Genomic DNA, 19,741 nt, shown 5'->3' with positions numbered 1-19,741 from the left:
ATTCAAATACGGTATGCTTCGGGAATACCTGTCCGGCGGAAGGTTTTTTTAAGAGTGTGTGACAGTCATGTGTAGGTTATAAATAACAAACTTTATACACATAACCGTAAGTCGACATAATGGCATAGAGGCCCTACAATATAATTTGAAATAAAGCGTAGGCCTACAGTTAGGCCTGTATGTCCGTAAAACAAAATCGTTTGGCATATTTAGTAGTTTTACTGGAAAGCGTCCAACGTTTGACACAATTTGCTGGTTAGACGAACATAATGCGTCTTGTAGCTGACCTAAAATATGGAGATTTCGTGGTTATGTATACCTTCTTTTTCTATGTAATCATACATGAGGAATTTTATACACTACACAAGTTTTCTAATAATATCCGTGTAATCCCTTGTGGTCACAGAAATGATTTGTGTTTCAATAACTTGCTTTAATACCAACAAGCGGATACAGGGGCTTGATAGATAGTTAGGGTTAAAAAACATTGTTTGGCCAAACCTTGAAACATTTTTTTAAAGGTTTGGTGCCGATAATCCCTAACTAAGAACTTCTGCACTTCATTTAACAATCCTACATGCGCCAAATACAAAATACCAACCTCTGGCCTCATGGATCGACAACAATGATCTATAAAACGTTACTGATGACTAAAATAGTTGTCGTAATTAGGCCTATCCGTTTAGCAGTCTATATATATATATATATATATATCTATGTAATTGTTTCATCTCAATTCCAACGCGTCTACTATATATCTCAGTGGCTAATGTTGCACTTACATTAAAGATATATACATTGCCATTACATAGGGTAAGTGAAAGGTTAATATCACTCTACCCTACATTTGCAATTGAACAAAACCATTATCTATAAACATCATGCCATTCAAATACTGAATTGTGTCTTTATGGTGTCTACTATTTTTAAAAACACCAATAATCTAACATTATGACTAAAAATAAAACATAAGCATGTCTAACATCTTTGAATAATTACAAAGATGGTATCTAAAATAATGTGCCCCTTGTGTATTGTCAAAGATTATTTTTGGCCTAATGACAATTGCAAGTGATGAAACGTGTTCATTTGCAAATCTCATTAGCAAATACAGTTATGACCTGTAGTTGACCCTTGTACATTTAATGTTTAAAATGACGTACTTGAACGACGCTGATTAATGATTGAGAGGACAGTATGGGATGGGTGATTGACGATCAGACAGAGGCTTTCCTCGTAGAGGTGGACCATAGAAAGAAAATAAACTTGTTAAAAGCTAGAGTTAACTAAACATACATATAACTTCAGCTGATGCGATCAAACGAATCAGAGTTCCGAGACGTACAGTAGTACTTCGCTCGTGATCGGCACTATTAATTATTATACACATCCGTAGTTAACGCCGATCAGAGATCCGAAAGCATCAAACCACACACGAGTGTGAACGCACTATAATTATACACATCCGTAGTTAACGCCGATCAGAGATCCAAAAGCATCAAACAACACACGTGTGTGAACGCACTATAAAGTTAAACTGACTTTCGGACTGACTGTATTTAACTTCGATAGAAGAATGATGCATGCGTAAACATTTTAGCTAGGGATGTTTAATATGGGACCTAGGAGAGTTTGACTTTGTATGGGGCATAGAGTTATAATTTTATAACTCCATGTATGAGGCGACTTTGCGATGGGGTGACTTGACTAGCATTCGTTTAATAGGCGTATTGTTTATGGGTTATCGTCGTCAATCTTCTCATATTTGCTGTTAAATTAAAATAGTGCTGCTAAAAATCGCTAATGCTACATTTGGATGAAATAAGATTATTTTAGTATTGGTACATCATCAATCAATATGATCGGGAAAGTATAAAAATAAAAAAATATTGTAATTAATATAGATGCGTCCACATTGAAATGATACCTGATACCAAGTAGGTATTGTCTTGATCTTGGCCGCAAACAATATTTTAGGCAATGATTATTATAAAAATTAACATTGTATCGTTCAAGAATTAAACTGGCAAACCGCAATATTCAACTAACTGATCGGGTGAATGAAAACATTTATCCCAAGTTTCGCATACACGTCGCAAGTGTTTAGAACGAATTACATCTAAACATCTAATAATAAAAATAATTGATTGGTACTGCATGCACTTTTACCGTATATCATTGGCACACTTATTTTGTTAAGAAAACGTGTAAATATTGATGAAATATTAAGGTGTATGTGCGAGTACTATGCCTACTTGTAGACCAGTCTAGGCTAGGTAGAGATGCTAGGCCCCGTGTTTGTCTGCCCAGTAACTAGCCTATGATTCATGTTTGGTTTAAGTAGCATCTAGCAAAGATCGTATAGCGCCACGTAGTGGCGCCACTTCGTGGCGCTATAGTATCTTTGGCATCTAGATCTATATTACGAATCGCGTCGTGTGCGACGCAAAGATTGGTTCCACTAGAACGTAACGCAAGGACGTAAACGCAACGCAAGCGTTTTAACCAATGACAAGCGAAGTTATAGACAGTTAGCAATCACAAGCGAATACGCCATCGCTTGTGATTGGTCAATTCACTTGCGTTGCGTTACGTCCTTGTGTTCCGTCGCTAGGGGGAACCACGCTTAAGTAACTAACGACTAGTTACAATCAGTTCCAGTGTATCGACATAAGTTCCTCTTTCAGTTGCTCAACATTTCGACATAAGCCCTCCCGCGCAACTAGTTCCTTTCAGTTGAGTTGAGTTCTGTGTCGACATAAGGGCCTCTAACTACATTTTTTTTAACGATTTGCTTAGAAAATAATAACAAAAACAACCGCTTGATTAGATATTGTCACCCTATTGAAATATATGTCATATTACTGTGGGATTACTATCTATACAGTTATTCATTTGTACAAAATTTTGATCGAAAAAACCGCCAAAACATTAGTTCTATTTACCAACTTGAACGATCTAAAAGTAGTCAAATTAGCTGTCGGGGGGTTTTGGGTAAATTTAAACGTTTATTTTGTCTTTTTATAAGTGAAATAGTTTGGTTTTAAATACTGGTGTCAGCGAGATTATTTTCACTGTCGAAACATAAATATACTTGTGAAAATAATTATTATTTTGAACTTTTGGAACACATTTGAAAACAAAACTCAATTTAAACAGCCCACTTATTCCCATTTAATATGCGCACTTACAACACCTACATCACGTTAGTGGGAAAAAGTAATTTTAACAAAATGTCAGCCTTCGTGATTAGAGAAAACGCATTTATATAATAGTGTATGACATTTAAATAGTTCATTTACTTGTTAAATCGATTTGCATTTCTGTAAAAACATTCAAGATTCATTTATTGGCATTTCCATTATAAAATACTGTGTGACATTTAAATAGTTCATTTACTTGTTAGATCGATTTGCGTTTGTGTAAAAACATTGCATTGCAGAAAAAAACCCAAAATAAACTGTTCACTTCAACTAAAAAGCCATTGGCTGGCAGCATTTTTTTCCCTTTAAATTACAGTTTTTACGGGTAAATGTATATTTTGTAAAACATGGCATATTCGTTTTTATATAACACCTAAATCAATTCCTGTCATTTGATTGGACGATTGTGGTGCACATGGCGTGCAAAAATACGCACTATTAAACGATCATTTAATAGTACTTTTTTTCGTGTACGAAAAAAAAATCTTTTTACGTTTGGAAAATATTTGTTTATGGTTTTGAAATACAACAGCTATTTTGTAAATTCGCCGCGAAGATTGAATGTTATGACTGGTTTCCTGGTTTCGCGATGGAAGTACATTTGTACTAATTTAGATCAAAAAGGCATAGCTTTAGGATTTTGATTAATTAAGAGGAACATCTCTACAAGACGTGGAATCGTTGGAAAAAACGTAATTGGCCTAGATGAGTTCCAGTTGCCTGTCGAAGTTTCGTATTTGGTATTGCTGCCGTTCAGCCTAGCTAGTAGGCCCCCTAGACATGTTAGTATTAGGCTAGGTCTAGGATTGTTGGTCGTTTGTTGACATAATTAACACTACAGTAGGTGTGAAATAAAAAAAAATCCATAGAAATATTTAATATAATATTATTAAAAACCAAATGTTACTGTTTTAATCAATGTGAATCAAATTTGATTAAAATGATATCTATTTAGATGTACAAATAATGAATGTTTTATATCCGTGTAATGGATTCACAAATAATGGCATTTGGTGAATGATGAAGGGTTATATATCAACTCGGCTTCGCCTCGTTGAAATATAACCTTTCATCATTCACCTGATGCCATTATTTGTACCATTACACTCATAAACATTAATTATTTGTATAATATTTTATCTATATATAGTTTTATATGTTTTGCCATTTTAAAGAGCTCTGGTCTCGACTGATACAATTGTATTTGATTCGAACAAATCATGCAAGCAACGATGTTGTCATAGCCTCTGGTAACATTTCTCCATTCTAGGAATTGAGGCAAGCTTAAATACATCAAGTTTAAAGGCATACAATGTATCAAATATAGGCCTCCTTCGTACCAGTCATTTCACAGTGAAACTGTTTTCCCCTTCAAATGTATTATTGATGCGGGACTTTTTGTTACTGCTGTTTAAACGTTTAGCGACGGGTTCTTTTTTTGATTGAGCTTATCTGTCTGAAATTGTTCTCAGTTAAAATGTAAATTGCATCAAATATGCATACATGAAGTTTATGAGAACTATGCATTTAGACTACGTTGACACAATTAAATCGATATGTAGGTCTAATCATGTTTTCAAAGCGCTGTTATTTTTTTACAAACAAGTCTTATTGCGTACCGTAATAACATAACATGTAATAATAATGCTTTAAAACTGGTATTTAGCAAGTATTAATTTATTCACCATAAAATAATATAAAAATTGCAAATACTGTATTGATGAGGGTGACTATAACAAGCTCATTTTCCTGTCACTTATGAAGCTGAGACATTACAAACAATACATAAAACAGGACAATAAGTGCCTTACATATCCAGACAGAACCTAAGACAGACAAATTGAAAATAAATTATGGTGATTTATTAGAGTTATGAATTAATAGAATATGTATATTTTTAATGCAAGGTGTAGCTGGTGTTACAAAAATATACTTTTGCTTAACCCGCCTCTGTCCAGCATTTATCTTATTGATATGCTGTATGTTATTTATGTACATTTTTGTATTGGTCGATTAATTGCTTTTTGTTTGGATCAAATCCCCACGCCACTCGCTGTGCCTATCTTTTTTAATGACAGACGAAAAAGTTATTTTAACATTTATTTTATGTAGGCAATAAGTTAAGAGTTTACTTAAGTTTAAGTATTTTTCAATTTAATGATGAATTAAAGTTACCACAAAAATATTTATTTATTTTATTAACTTTGGATGAGACTAAAGATACTTTACTCCCATTCCCTAATCCTTTGTATGGGACTTAAAGCTGTTGGTCAATGCTGTGTACATACATTTCAAAATAACGAAATATTTGTGTGCTGCATGGTCCTTTTAGGAGAAAAGTCTTGTACTGAAGAGGGTGTCCAGTATAAAGAATAAATACAAAAATAATAATCTAAAATCACAAACCATCATGTTTATAATTGTTTGGAAGCGAACATGATGACGCCTTAAACATCTTGACTCCATTAGCTGGTAATGTGACTTGAAATTCTTCCTCTACCTTAAAATGTCCAAAATGTTTCTTTAAAAATAGGTCTCGTAAATCATATGTATGGTTGCTAGGCAAACTCATCTTTTTGAGCGAGGTTTTGAATAGTTTTTTTCCTCTTGGATTTCGATTGAAGTAAAGTATTGCAAATTCTTGATTTGATAATTCCCTTAACCAACCATCAACACCATGCCAAGAATCCTATACATAAAAATAATAATTTATTTACTTTAAGATTACTTTTTCAAGCTATATAATTTGTAAGCAGTGTAGCAGTTTTGTGAAATAATGACAGCTCCTGGTGCTACAGAACTTTTTCATATAATATTATGAGATAAGAAATTTACAGATTTTTAATTAATTTTTCAAAACCATTCCTTTTATAATTCTTTTTATTGTATTATACAAATCTGTTTTCTCTCCCATCTTATTTTAATTTATTTATATATTTAGGCAAAATCACTTTCACTATCCTTCTCAAACATATACACAAGATGATCTACATTTAAACAAAGTCTTATTAAAAGTCTTCAATTTTAAGCACAACAAATTAATGATTAAAATAAAGTGTATAGCATGGTATAAATGTAGATCTCGAGTACACCAGCAGTGAAGTCAATTGATGATGGCTATGTGTCTTTTGAAGAAGATGGCTACAAGAACAGTAGCAGTAACATGAACATTCAAATTAACCAGAGTATTTTCTTATGTAAAATGGATTGCTCTTTTTTAATTTATATAATTTTTTTTCTTAAGATGATAAATGCCTCAAATTATATTTTATTACTGGAAAAAGTCTTGTTGAACCACAAAATGTTTGTTGCTTGCCCCACTGTCAAATAATAAGTGGGGTTACTGAAAACGTTATGGTAAAAGTACATTTTATATAAACAATAACAATGTTACACTCAGAGCTACCATGTAAAACATAAACATTGTATTCAAACTTTTTTACTAATACAAATATTATCTAAACTAAATGATAGTAAAGGTGTAGTTTTATTCAGTTTGGCCTCACATTTAGAGTAAGTGGGGTTACTATAAACATTGTTCCAAAGATTTAAAATAAACAATAACCATTTTTAACCTATATTAAAACAAAAATATTAGTTTAATGTTTTTACTAAATTATAGTGTGTTATTATAGGTGTATCTTTCTGGTTGGCCACACATGTATATAACATACCAAGTATAAAGTATTTTAAAGGATTTAAAGTACTTAAAATAAAGAAAAAAGATTTAGAAAATATCACGGATGAATTTATATAAATTCCATGCAATAAATAACAATTTTGTAATTGTATACAGTATAAAAATCAAGTCATATATCAATCCAATACCAAATTCTCAGTACTGTACTGTATCTAGATTTATTTCCCATGTATCATAGAAAAGGTTGACTAGTGTCATAGACCATTAATCTAACAATTAACCTGAACTTACATGAGACAGGTATCACATGTGATACAAATTAGGGGCTGTATTATGGAATTTCCCTATGATGCTGAGAAATGTTGTCATATGTAGAGCTACAGAACTAAGAATTTGGTAATAACGGAACAAAAATTCATCAAACTGAGAAAAAAAAATTTTACCTTAAATATTCTTTTACCCATTTTCCCTAATGGATCTTGATCGACAGCTATGACTTCCACATTAAGAAGAACATCACGAAATTCGGATTTGACCTTTCGTAGGTCATTACCCATCAACAGTGGAGCTGCAAGGATTGCCCATAAACCAAACTGAGCTTCACTCTGTGCTACATTCAAACCTGAACCACCAATAACCAACTATAAATAAAATTAATGTCTATATTATCACTTTTTTTTAAATACCGTATTTATTCACATAAACTCCATGCCTTGAATAAACGCCATGCTTTGAATAAACGCCCCTCTCTCTCTCATAAACACCCCCCTCTAATAAACAACCGGGTCCTTTATTTATTTCTTCTAATAAATGCCCTGTCACATGCATAACACATTTTTATTTGTAGAGTAGAATTCATTGATTGACATGATCTACAATTTACCAAGCATCCTGAAAACACTTTTACTGAATATTATCACTTCTTGATATTAATTGTGTTGTATTTTTTCATATCTGGGGTATTTACTTGATTATATGTATACATGTTACCATAGTATACCTATTCAAATAAATATGGTAACAAATCAATAGCTTTGAGAATAGCTTTGGCAGAAGTGGTTGAAGTGGTCAGTTTTTCCTTAACAATAACAACAAATGTAGTAAAATAAAAACTGAAACTTTTTCTATAGCAAACAAAAACAGTACAGATTTGGAACGTCCACTTATCGACCAAAGATGTCTAGTTACAGTGTTACTTGTGTATATTGTTGATAATAGTATAAAAAAATACATTATTCTTAGAGTGAATAAATACTGTATTGAGAAAAAGGTTAGTTTTCCCCAAAATGTATGTGTATGTGATTATGTTTACAAAAATAATTATTTCTTTTTTGTTACTACTGTTATCAAATTAAACAGATTTATAGTACAGTTATTAGGGAATAATAAAATGCCTATTTAAAATGAACAACCCTCAGTAAGTGTAAAAAAACTGAATCTTTTAAATCTTAAATTTCTTATAAAATAGCCTGCATTTATTTTCATAAATTCAGAAACAAATGAATTTTGGGTTACTAAATAAAATATAATTACCCTGTATAACATTTCAAAAACACCCTTAACTTAAAAGGGAATTATTGGAAAGGCATCAACCTTTTCTTCTAATAAAATAAACAGATTTATAGAAGGATTGGAATTTTGGAAAACACCAGTGTGGATAATCAGTGGTTTAACTAGGATAAAGAGGTGTATGAAAAAGAATGAGATGTAGAAACCTCGACTAAGAAATACCGGAATGGTGTCCGGCGGGGGATAGTTTATTACCATTAGTTAAGGTCCTAAAGCACCTAGCGGGGTCAGTGATCCATTAGGCGCTATATAAATACTGTTTATTATTATTATTATTAGAACAGGGATAAAGAGGAAGGGTGGGTAGAGAACCAGACTGTCTAATACACTTTGGAAATGCCAATAGGATATTATAATGCAAGAACATAGACGTAAGATATCAACACAAAGTGCCTTTCTCTGCCTACATTACATAAAACTAGTTTGACAAAAAAGTGTAATGTGCCCAAATATGGTAGTGGCATGAAATCATCATTTCCATATGGGCACAGCACATTTTTTTGCCACATAAAGTTTGATAGTGTAGACAGAGTTTTAAAGATGTATTGTCCCCCAGCCTTAACAATTTTGTACACATTTTTGTTGTTGAATATGTCATTTTAATATCACATCAGAGTTATTCACTAGAAAAACTGGAATTTAAATAGTCAAATTGACTGAAAGTCAATGGGCTTTAGTTGAACATTTATTTTGTCTTTTTATAGTAAAAAGTAAAAACATTATTTTTTTCCCCTACAGATGTTTATTAAAACTGCGAAATGGCCTATTCAAAGTCTTTTTTTTTATTAGTTTTCATTTTCCATGTTTTTGGGGGACAATAATAATACAGAAAAAACCTTGCATGTCACAAATTAGAATCCACGCCATGAACACAGTGGTCGTAACAGTACGCTGTACAACATTTCACCTGTGCTGATTGCGTGATCAAAGTAGAATTTTAACATTGAATACAGTTGCTTTAATATTTCCAGGAAATGGGAAGCATAAGCATCAGGGGCAAATGGTAATTGTGGTTCTAAACTTACCATATCAGGGTCATTGAAGTGACCTGGACCAGCAGCCTCAGCGTGAGCATCCTGATTATTTGCGAAATCATCAACAATCCATAAAATGCTATTCCATGAATCTTCAATATCCATTGAATTACGCCACATATTGCAATACTTTGCAATATTATTGTAGTCTGGCTGAAAATAAGTTTAAAAAAAATCAGTTTAGACTTGACTATAAAAGCAAGAAATATCTGAACATAATTAGAAACTTCACTGAATATGAGAACGTTGAATACCACTGCTTAATATCGGCACAGGTGATAGCAAACATATTTTCAGACCAGGCCTGATCTTTGAACATTTCGAATTGTTTTTCTTTCATAATTAGCTTTTTTATGAATTGTTTTGTAATGTGTATTGTGATGTTAAATATACCATAAAACTAAATAAAATTTTAAGAAAAATAATCAAGGATCTAAAACTGCAGATCCAGTGTACATGTCTGTATTTTTCAAAAAGAGTAGGCAGTATGGGCTACAGTACTTCAGCCCCTAAGTTGTTTATCAACAATTCTACCAGCTGTGTCACACTTGGAATAGCGTACAGATCCAATTTGATGAAAAGAAATGAAACATCATAATTACTTACCATTTTCTGTGTCAACTTTTCATAAAAAGGCCAACTGCATGAATATAATATTTGTCTGCCAGTAGCATTTAGATATCTGTGCATGTCCATGTAACCTAAAAAGTAAGTAGATTTATTCAAACTATTTCAAAATTATATTAGAGTTTATTACAGTTACAGTTAGGTACATTGACGTCATCACAAAATTCACGCAAACATTTTCAAAACTTTTGCATCGAATATCAAACAAATACGAATCACAAAATAATGAAACAAAATATTAAGGGGCCATAAAATGTATGAGGATAATACCCAGCGTAAAATTAGGGCGAGCAAGACATCACAGGAACTTTGATCTGATATTTATTCTTCTTTCCATAATTTGTTTTCATAAATACATTTCAAGTAATTACTTCAATAAATTATCTATGTTTATAAATATTAAAATCATACTATACATTCTTGATCCAATACAAAAGGTGAAAACATTGTGATTGTTGTTTATCTACCTAGTATCTGATATTCTTCAAAACAAATACACTTTAACTTTACAGATATGAAAAGTTTAGAAAATAATATAAACAAATGTTTCATTAATAATTCAAGTTAAGTTTGTGCTTCTTTGTCATGTCACAGATAATATTAGGAGCTCCACAAGCAAGTTTAAACAATAATGCTCCACTATGCTCTAAAGTAATTAGTACATACAAGGCAATCTAATGACAGAACATTGAGCTCTCCTTGCAAAGATAGGAACTTGTAAAAGTGCTTTGATCTTATGTCTGGCTGAAAAATAGCAGTTCAGTACTGTACTGTATAATTCTCCGCGGCGCGCCATGTCTGTTAAAGGGGCTTGGTGCTAAACATGTCCCAGCCCCAGATAAACCCTTTGAACTCCGGAGATCAGCATCTTGTTGTTAGATTGTTTCGGTACATAGGACACAACGCAAGTACATACGCAACAAAATTTGACTAATCATAAGCAAAAAATCATTTAATCTGTCGCTTGTGATTGGTCAAATTACTTGTTCATACATCATCCTAGTGAGAATCAAGTTTTGTTGCAAATGAATTTAACATTGATGTACTGTACCATCTGGTATAAGCTCAACGGGTGTAAAGCAGCCATCCATCTTCAGCATATCTACTTCCCATTCTGCAAATGTTTTTGCATCAATTTCCAAGAAGCCTTGACTGCCAGGATAGCCCATACAAGTGGTCTTTCCAAAGGTATTATAGATACCTAACTTTAAGTCGTGATCGTGAACCTATAAAACAAATAAAATACATACTTACAGATGAGAAATTTCGGATAAATTAGGAAAGACTACAGTACATACTAGTAGTTCTGTATATGACTTTTAAAGATATACAGTTGCTATTATAATTGTTTGAAATTTTTTGTTTGTAATAAGCCATTTTAATGTCATATATTAAATATTTACCCGAAAAACTGTAATTTAAAGCAAAAAATAGTCAAATTGGCTGCCAGCCAATGGGTTTTCGGTTGGATTTAACTGTTAACTGATTTATTTTGTCCTTGCAAGTGAATAGCTACAAAGTGGCCTATTCAAAGTCTGATGTTATCTATATATAAATTTACGTAAGGGCAAAATTCGGTAAATCGCGCGTAATTTCTAGAATGTTTACTCGATGGTATATAAAGTTGGTTCGTACTTTCGGTACTGATTTTAACCACCTGATGTAACCCTGTTTACTAATTAAATTGAGTTCGATAATTAGTTATTGACGAGTAAAACGAATTTAGGTTCAACGATTTGCCCCAAATAGGGGTGTTTTCCGATCGTGGTATACACTGTCTAATGTATATCCATCTTGAAAAATACCCGCAGACAATAATACGAGGATGCTTCGCATTTTCCTATCTCCTCGTACGATAATTGTTTTTAATGGCTGAAAACCGGTTGAACAGCTCGAGTACAGCATCATAATGTTGAAGACAGGCCGATTTTCTTTTAAAAATACTATTTTGATAGATTTAATATACGTTTATTCAAATGTATTGATTTGAAATGAATGGAACATTCCAATCTCTGTTCCACAAGTGTCTATTCCTTCAGGTGTCGTAAAGGCAAGTACTGTATACTCATAACAGAAATTTGATCCATTTTTTTTTTCAATCTGTGCTGCAGAGGTTGGATATAGAGATTTTTTTTAAACGGATAATGAGCTAGCGTTTTCAGTCGCCGTATATTATGTACAAATCATTATTATTGCAATTAAACCACCCACGTGACATCATCACCCTTCCCTCACTACACTGGTATGAGTAGCGTTGTAAAGCCAGTAGAGGATAGGCCTACGGTGCATCACATGCCCTAAACGCAGAACAACTTTGGTGGGTAGGGTAGGAACCAACTTAAGTATGAATTGGCTCTAAGAAACAATTGAAAACCATTAGGCCTACTAATTAAGTTGAGTTAGATAATTTAATATTTATTGACGATTAAATCGAATTTATGATTTGCCACGAATAGAGGTGGTTTTCACATATTGTTTTACATTATATAAACATATACACTTCGTAGTGATGTATCGTTACATGTACTGTACTATTTCAATCGACTAGGGCGGTGATAGTTTCAACAAAGTATTACATCGCAATGTTTTACTGTGTTTAGTGGTATATTATTTGTAAAACATGAAAACAATTAATATTTCGTTACTACATTGATAAAGAATATATTTAAAAATTGTTCCTCTTTGCACCCATCCTCTTTCCTATCCCTCAACCCTAATGTTACACAAAACAAAACACAAATTAAGTTTGTTTAAATTTGACTTAAACAATTGGTCTCATTTTGTGATAAGTTTCTCTTTCGGAAGTAATTCCCAGGGTGCCAATTTTAGTTCAGTACATAAATCACAGTGTCTATTTATTCGTTCCTGTAAACGACATGTATTATTGTCCTGCGGTACGTACATTTGAAATCGCCAGTTTTTTAACGCTGAAATTATTATGTATTCGAGAACCATCTGTGGGCACGACCTAGATGGTACGCTCGCTTCGCTCGCGTACCATCTAGTTGTTAGTAATTAATGTTATCATTTTTTTTTGTTTTTTACAATGATTTTATATGATTCAAATCATATCCCTTAGGACAACTACGATTGAATAAAGAAATACAGTAACCCCCTACATACCCAACTAAACAAATCAAACTCACTCAGACTAGTAATTGTCCAGATACCCCAGGAATATTACCCCATGGCCACTATTTTGTTTTGGGGGTAGTTTTCCAATGGGTTAATTGACTGGAATGTAATTGTCCAGGGGTATTTGGAGAATTGCCATCTTATCTACTTACATAATTTGCAATTCCCTGCATACCATTGGGAAAACGTTCAGGATCCGGGAAAAGCCTCTGATGTTGGTCACGCTTACGAGACATCCAACAATCATCAATATTTACATACTCGTAGCCCACATCATAATAACCATCAGCAATTAATATATCGGCCATTTCTTTAAACAGCTCCTCTCTAAAATATACAGTAAAGAATGCTTATAATTGAAATTAACAGAGACAAATTTAGCGTGATAAGAGGTCGTTGAAAATCTTAGGGCTTATGTACTCACTTAGTTTGCTGGGACGTCCAATAGAGAATTGTGTACTTAAATGTATTGGAAAAAAAATGGTTGTTGGAAAAAGAATTACATTTTGTTAGCAAGGAATGTTGGTCCAATGATCAATCATTAATGGTTTTAAAGGGGGATTCTGGGTTTAAAATTGCTTTTAAATATCGTTTATTTATTAGTCATGTCTATGTCAGAATAAATAAGTAATAACGAGAAATTAAAAATATTAAATTTCATATACATTTTAGGGTAAATTCATGGAAAGTCTGTTTTTCAGCAGCTTAGGGAAGCTCATTAATATTCATGAGATATTCACAAAATCACGTCACCAGTGGATTCCAAACTCGCGACGTCATGTACGTTGTGTTTGTCAACTAGGCCTAATTTACATCTCTCTTCCCTGTCAAACGACGACCACCCGATCATTGTAAAATACATTTTTTGTAGATTTTCTAAGCTAGGCCTAAAGTGTAATAATAACAGTAGTAGCATATATTTATTTGACATTTAATGAAATACAAAATTTAGTACAGATTACGGAGTCATAAAGTATACTATTTTTATACCTCTCTATAGTACAGATCGTATTATCGGCTTCACGTACAATACTACTCTAGGCCTAGCCTAATGGGCGAAAGCCATTCTGACTATAGGGATTCCATGCCACGATGGCTACGTTAAAACAGGGGTGTCACGAAAGCTCAGACCACGAAAGCTCAGACCCCCTAAGACCTAAGATCACGAAAGCTAAGACCCAACACCTAAGATTACAAATACTAAGATATACTACAGATTAAAAACAATACTTGTTTATCCATACATAATTTTAAACACAGTAGGTTTCATTTATTACCATAAATATAATTTAATACTACCGCAAAACATAGATAAACTCACATTATTTTCGCCCGTTGAGTAAATGTATATTTTTTCTTTACAACAAACAAACTTGACGGGTTGTTTGTTGGTATATATTTACTCCATTGTGTTGGTTCAGAGGATGTTTTTCTTACGCACCTGCCTTTCTTGTATTTTGACTCCAAATTTGTTGACTAACTTTATCCTGAACACCACACTTTAAAATTAGGACTTATAAGTACTTTCAGAAGGAGAAACACATAATAACAAATAAATAAATCCTTTAAATTGATGATTTTACATATGTGTTTCTTTGTATACTGTAATGTAACTCCTCGAGCTCCCACCATGCTCAATGTTTTTGTTTCCATGGAGCACCAAAAGAGCAACAATAATAGTACAAGCATAAAAACAGAAAGAAAACGAAACAAAAAAACTTATCATGATTTTTAAATTAAAATTTATTTGCCAGTATTTATTTCTTCGTACTTGCATGATTATACTATTATCATTACAATTATTTTTAATTTTACATTGTTCTATCCACACTGTAGATGGACTCCACAGAGTTTTCAGCCCTCTATATAATTTTTGCTCTTTTGACGTTCCATAGAAACAAAAACATTGAACATGGGGTAGGCCTACTGTAGTACTGTAGGCTAGTCATTTTGTGTGCGAGAAAAACGTCTGTAAAATCATCAATTTAAAAATGTATTTGTTACTTTTTATGTGATTCTTTTTCATGAAAGTGCCAATTCTAAGGTGTGGTATTCAGAATAAATGTTGGGAGTTAAAATACAAGGCAGGTGCGAAAGATAAATATTTGTAATCTTAGGTGTTGGGTCTTAGCTTTCGTGATCTTAGGTCTTAGGGGGTCTGAGCTTTCGTGGTCTGAGCTTTCGTGACACCCGTTAAAACAGTGGGGCCCATGGGCCTAGCTAGCCTACTACTACTAGACGATTGGCCCATAAATAACAAAACCCATCCTATCAACCAAAACTCCTAAACAATCTAAACCTAAAACGTTCTACAAAATCGGCTGTAAATATTGAAGCAAAACAAGGTCCGATCGCCGTCCACATGTATGGTGTCCCGATCGTCTAAGTAGGCCTAAAATAGGCTTAGTTTACTCTCCAAAAAAAGCGGATACTCATGCATCAAGCAAGTAGACCAGGTAGTAGGAAGGAGACCTAGCTGATCCGGCCCAGTTAAAAATTGAGCTAGCTATAGTGTAGTAGACCCTATGCGAATTGATACTACCAGGCCTTTTACTATAGGCTGCACTACACAAATATTCCAACTCTCTCATTCGAGCTATATTATCTATACCATTCCGGTAGGTCGAGTCGACCTTCAATCAAATACTGTACATCGTTCATGTTGTGATTATAGACGGGGTATACTCGACCCGACCAGTTTGGTATTGTATATTGTATCTGCTTATCACGTGACGATGCCAGGCATGGTGGGCAGCAGAGAGAGCACGTGTATCGTCGTCTCGCTCGATCGATCCTATGCAGGAGGAATGTACAGTATACGTTACGCTTCATTGATTTTGATTTTTCCCTAAGTCGGTGCGAAAATCGGCAAACGTAAAGTGCAAACATATCTAATTTTTCACTGTTTTGATGAATTTTCATAAAAAAATTGACTTTATAAATGGGAAGACCGACTAAAATTACATCAGATAAGTATAATTTTACAAAAGTAATTGATATGGTTAATGATAACGAGTCGTCGGAAGATGGACCATTTCACGAATTTCCTATTTTGTAACCACAGTGTGATTTTGCCGTAGCTGCACTTGTAATCTGGCCTGATTTCACAGCCTTCGTTCTGCTTCACTGGGCGCTTATATAAATTGAAACTTTTACCGTTCAAGAGACAAACAAATATATTTTACATTTTTAACTATTCATTTTAAACCCGGAACCCCCCTTTAAAGATATTCAATGTTGCAGCATTGAAGACCTTACACAAATGTGTAGCTTCTAAAGCTTGGTTCCCACTAGAACGTAACGCAAGGACGTAAACGCAACGCAAGCGTTTTAACCAATGACAAGCGAAGTTATAGACACTTAGCAATCACAAGCGAATAAGCCATCGCTTGTGATTGGTCAATTCACTTGCGTTGCGTTACGTCCTTGCGTTGCGTCGCTAGTGGGAACCACGCTTAAGGGCAACAAAAAGCATTGTACAGATTTGTGTGAGAAAGAACAACCAAAAATACTGGATTATCAAACACTGGATTATTGTATGCGGTGTACATGGATGATGGATGATGCTATTCCTGGTAAAAACATAATACAGACAAAAATGAATACATTAACAAACCTGAGACAATTTTTTGGATCATTTACACAATCGATTTTGCATCTGAATGTACCCCACGAAAGCCAGCCCATCGGAGGAGTACGTGCAAGTCCATTTTCCAGGCCATATACCCTCTGCGAGAGTAAACTGGTAACGGATAACGCAGTAAATAGCTGAAGAGTTATCGTGTCCATCAATCTGTAAATTAAGTGTTATTTATAAAATAGAATAGATTAGGCCACCCCTGGTAATGAATTGAATGGAAGGTATTTATATTAATTAGACATGGCAATTCTTATTTCATTTGTAAAATTTGGGTTGTCAATGTCAAAAAATGTGTTTATTGATGATAACATTTGGAAAGTGAGATTTATTGCAAACTCCTAAAAAAGTGACTAAACGCAAACTGGGCACTAGGCCCTAGCGTAGTAGTAGTAGATACAGTAGTATCGCACAACACCGAAAATATCTTCGATCTCTCACACACACTCTCAATCAAACATCACATTATTAGGCATAGATAGGCTAGCTAGGCTATATATATATGGCCCTAGGCCTAACATTAACAGTAACATGACCAGGCCAGGTGCTAGGCCTGGCCTGGCTATGTAGAGAACTAGCCTACTTCTTAGTTAGGCCTCTAGCTACTAGTAGGCCTAGGGCCTAGGCTAGGCCTAGCTAGTAGGCCAGGCCTAGCCTATGCAGTTTTCACACCAATCTCAACATAAAATTAGGCAATATTTTCAAAAAACCTTTTCTATTATCCTGGTATATATATATATATATATATATATATATATATATATATATATATATATATATATATGGATTAAACACAATAATGGATAGTTTTCAGTTTTTATTACAATAAAAATCACGTTTATGATCAAAAGCGTCAGGTCTGTTTGCCAGAATGATGTTGTGGTCATAGAATATCAAAGAATATATTATCACAACATTGAGTAATCCGCGATTTTTGCATTACAAATTTGTAACAGATCATGGATGCCCGCCCTCATGAGGGCGGATGTATACAGTCTAAAGAAGACTTGATTTAATTATGGAGGAACATGATTTAATAGATATTCATTATGGCCTACAGTAAACCTGATTTTAGTATCCTATTCATTATCACTGTGCGCTAGTACAACTAAAATAGGATAGTAGGATACAGTGGTACTTCTTGCTGATTTTAATTGTTATTATGCATTATTACTGTGCGCGAGTTTTCAAAATATGTTTGAGTAGGCTTATAATTTTATTTATTTTTCATATTTTCTCATTTTACATTTAGTATTAGCAAACAGTACCGAGTATTCCTGGCTTCAAGGTTTTCAGTAAATATTCATAATAATAACAATAATAGTGAGATAAAAATATGAAAATGAAATATGAGATAGTAGTTTATGGTGACCAAAAATGAGATACGTGGTCTACAAAAAAAGAGGTATATGAAACAAACTCTAATGTCTATAGACATTCTATATAATGTCTATAAAACATTCTATAGAATGTCTATCTCAAACTTTATTTATCAAAAACATCCCATCACTACTAAGAACATTTAGCTCCTCAAGGCCTAATGGAATTAAAAAATTTGAAGAGGCTTACCGTTACCAAACCACAGTCCACCGATCAGTGCATGACAGTTCTTTAATCAATCTAAGTGGCTAGATTGAGTTGTTAGAAGATGTGAAGACTGCCTGGTAGGCCCTACTCCATCAGATCTCGAAGTTAAACTTACGTCATTGCGGAAATATGAGTTTGCTTTGTCTATTTTGGTTTGTATAGAAGTATCTTCCAGAAGACATCGATTCTGACTGTCAATGCTAAATTTTACAAAATACTTGCTTTCTGCTATGCTTTCATCATAGTTGATTATTATTCCACAATCAATGCAATGTCTAGTAGCCGTCGGAACGTATACGTAGCCATTGCACATGTTGCAACAAGCATGCGACTTTGACGTTTCAAATACTCCATTAACATGTTAACCAGGGAAGAGTTAAATTCAACTCTTCCCTGATGTTAACATATAAGTACTGTATACTTTGATAAAGAGAATAGTGCATCTGTGAATGTGAAAGCGGATCCGTTAAAGCACATATAACGCTTCCTGGACAACCCAAACGAAAAAATGTGCCATGATCAGCAACATGCACTCTTTCTTGGTTACTTGCGCATTTGGATAGAGCAATTAATCCTATAATTTGAGTATAATATAAAAAAAATTTCAATATTATATTAACTATACTTAGCCTAATAGTTAGGCATAGTTAGGCTACTCTAAATTTGATTATCTGTTATTAGTTTAAAATATGACGACTAAAATTCTTTTAAAATAAAATAGATAACATCGTCCCAATTAGTTCCAAGTAAAGCAACTTAAAATCATAAGAAAAAAATATTTTATTCCTGAGCCCTGAATTTAGCCAATGAGCGCTAGTCGTTATGTGACTATTCCAGAATCCAGATACTTATTAGGCCTACTATTAATAAATTATAAAGATCGCCCTCAATCTTTGTATTTAAGGAACCCTTAATATAAAACACTTGAAGGCAGATTTCAGACCTCCTAATATTCCCTCAATAGCATAACGCAGAGGCTGGATACCCCTGGTTTGGGCAATCTGAGGGGCCCTCAGCACTTGGGACAAAGGGTCATGGCCGTTATGCCACTATTTTCAATAGCCTATTTTGAATGATTCTCCCATTTCCCATAATGATGTAATTTCTCCCGATTGTTTTTGGAAATACAAAAAAGGTTAGCTTTGCTACTAGAAGCCCATTTTGTCCACTAAGTCAAATCAGGGAATTTTCTAAACGATACACAGTGGCATGTGTCACGCTTGACAAGCTCAGGTGTTTACTATGATGCAAATTCCAGACATTTATATATTTGGACGTATTTTCCATGTATTGGATGCACACAGAACAA

The 19,741-nt window shown here is 33.6% G+C and overlaps 1 protein-coding gene across 2 annotated transcripts; it reads right to left on the bottom strand.

Moving 5' to 3' along the window:
• Nucleotides 1–4,862: 4,862 nt before the first annotated feature.
• On the bottom strand, nucleotides 4,863–18,493 carry LOC140049602 (alpha-N-acetylgalactosaminidase-like). 2 transcript variants are annotated; one of them, XM_072094532.1, is made up of 8 exons: nucleotides 18,415–18,493; nucleotides 16,825–17,001; nucleotides 13,361–13,535; nucleotides 11,125–11,299; nucleotides 10,053–10,147; nucleotides 9,438–9,599; nucleotides 7,287–7,484; nucleotides 4,863–5,892 (listed from the first exon to the last, which is right to left on the bottom strand). In XM_072094532.1, the coding sequence occupies exons 2-8, from the start codon at nucleotides 16,995–16,997 to the stop codon at nucleotides 5,602–5,604; spliced, it is 1,269 nt and encodes a 422-aa protein (XP_071950633.1). In that variant the 5' UTR covers nucleotides 16,998–17,001; nucleotides 18,415–18,493; the 3' UTR covers nucleotides 4,863–5,601. The 2 variants fall into 2 exon arrangements, with proteins under 2 accessions (XP_071950633.1, XP_071950632.1); XM_072094531.1 differs by lacking the exon at nucleotides 18,415–18,493 and adding an exon at nucleotides 17,670–17,725.
• Between the last annotated feature and the right edge of the window lie 1,248 nt (nucleotides 18,494–19,741).

Source organism: Antedon mediterranea, chromosome 5 (genome assembly GCF_964355755.1).
Source record: "Antedon mediterranea chromosome 5, ecAntMedi1.1, whole genome shotgun sequence".
Taxonomy (NCBI): Eukaryota; Metazoa; Echinodermata; class Crinoidea; order Comatulida; family Antedonidae; genus Antedon; species Antedon mediterranea.
Note: the sequence above shows the minus strand (reverse complement) of the source record. Positions and strands in the feature narration are given on the sequence as shown.

Excerpts from the sequence above, each read along its gene's own strand:
- LOC140049602 (XM_072094532.1), bottom strand. The coding sequence starts at position 16,997 with ATGGACACGATAACTCTTCAGCTATTTACTGCGTTATCCGTTACCAGT. Across the intron at positions 10,148-11,124 it reads CGTTGAGCTTATACCAGATG|GTTACATGGACATGCACAGA; the intron begins GTACAGTACATC and ends CTTACTTTTTAG. Across the intron at positions 7,485-9,437 it reads ACTTCAATGACCCTGATATG|TTGGTTATTGGTGGTTCAGG; the intron begins GTAAGTTTAGAA and ends TTTTATTTATAG.